The sequence below is a fragment of the Octopus bimaculoides genome, chromosome 8 (assembly GCF_001194135.2).
Source record: "Octopus bimaculoides isolate UCB-OBI-ISO-001 chromosome 8, ASM119413v2, whole genome shotgun sequence".
Lineage (NCBI taxonomy): Eukaryota > Metazoa > Mollusca > Cephalopoda > Octopoda > Octopodidae > Octopus > Octopus bimaculoides.
The window spans coordinates 54,257,950-54,259,567 of NC_068988.1; the positions used below are offsets into that span (position 1 = coordinate 54,257,950).

Sequence of the window (1,618 nt, forward strand, 5' to 3'; positions counted from 1 at the left end):
AGACAAACAGACAGAGGTGGGGAAATGGAGAAAGAGAATAGATGTGCATATGTAAATAATAAGTGAGGATTAGAAGTGGGAAATGAGAGAGAGAGAGAGAGAGAGGGACAGAAAGAAGTGGAAAAAGAGAGAGAGAGAGCAAGAGAGGAGCGGAGGGGATGTAAGGAGGAGAGGGCAAAGAAGACAGAAGAAATAGAGGATGAAAGAAAGAAGAGTGGAGTGGCGGAGAAATGTGTGAGAGAGAGGGTGGCGTATGCATATGTAACTGGGAATAGGGGGTGGATAGGCTGTAAGAGTCAGTAGCAAAATAACCAAGAAAGCAGAAAAAAAAAAGAAAAAGAAAAAGAAACTTTGAAAAAAAGAAAGAAAAAAAGAAAGGAAAAACAAAATCAACAACAGCAAAAAAAAGACAATCTCAAGCTGAGTTCAGAGCAGCAATAGGCAGTACGGATGTGAGGAGAAAGATATAGGGTCTCCGTATACTAAACCAAGAACACGCCATGCAAAAACAGGCGAAGATTTATCCACTTTTCGATGGGGACTATGGGATTTATTCTTTTGAGGACTACTGTGGAACTTTTATGCCACTGAAACTCAAGAAAGTGGTAACCGTTCTCTCCACGTACGTAGGGGACTTTCGCAATCGATACATCTCTGGAATCTCGTGGTACCACTGGGTGAGTTTCAGAAGTTTATTAATTTTTTTTTGTCTATGTGTTTCAATTGATTTGAATTTCGTTAACGTAGATTAGATAGATAGTCGTGGTTATTTTACATAAAGTTTCGGGGTTTGGAGGGGGGGGGCTTAAAGAAAGGAAAGAAAAGAAGAGAGAGGAAAAGTGAGTGAAGAATGTGGAAAGGGAAACCGGCGCTGGTAGTGGTGGTGGTTTTGGTGTCAGGTTTGTTGTGTTAAATAGTGGAGGGGGATAACTGACAATTACGATGATGATGACAATGATGATGATGATAACAATTATGATAATGATGATGATGATAACAATAATGATGATGATGATGATGATGATGACACTGATGGTGAAAACAATGATGGTTATCTTCAACGATCATTGTGATGATGGCTGTGATGGCTGTGATGGTGGAGGTGATGGTGGTGGTTGTGGTGGTGGTGGTGGTGGTGGTGGTGGTGGCAGTGAAAAGCCATGTGGAGTTTGTTTCACTTCTTTTTCTTTTCTTTTTTTCATTTTCTTAGGACCGAATTGATAAACTTGTTTCCATATTTATATGTACAAACAAAGATGCTGCTTGCATGCATACATCCCATCCCGGCGATTTTGGTGTCAAGTTTGCCATGTTAAATAATGGATAGTGGGAGGGGGAGGGGCTAAATAATGATGATGATGATGATGATTATGTATACAAACATACATTTGCACATGCATGTATATAACCATACATATGTACATACATACATGCACGGATACAAAACATACACATGTACATGAATGTATACAAACAGTTACATGAATATACATATGCATACATACACACATATATATGTGTGTGTGTGTGTATGTGTATGTATGTGTGTGTATATATATATATATATATATAAATATATAAAATATATATATATGTATATGTATATATATATATATAT

The 1,618-nt window shown here is 37.7% G+C and overlaps 1 protein-coding gene across 12 annotated transcripts in view; it reads left to right on the forward strand.

The window, feature by feature from the left end:
• LOC106882633 (tensin-1) overlaps positions 1-1,618 on the forward strand; it is an 835,201-nt gene that overhangs the window by 237,540 nt on the left and 596,043 nt on the right. The window contains exon 1 of one of the 12 annotated variants that reach the window (XM_052970120.1): positions 258-677. The exons of the other annotated variants lie outside the window; for them this stretch is intronic. Within the exon in view, the coding sequence (XP_052826080.1) occupies positions 501-677 (177 nt within the window). The 5' untranslated portion in view covers positions 258-500. Of the gene's footprint in view, positions 1-257; positions 678-1,618 lie in introns of those variants that run through there. 12 annotated transcript variants of the gene reach the window in all.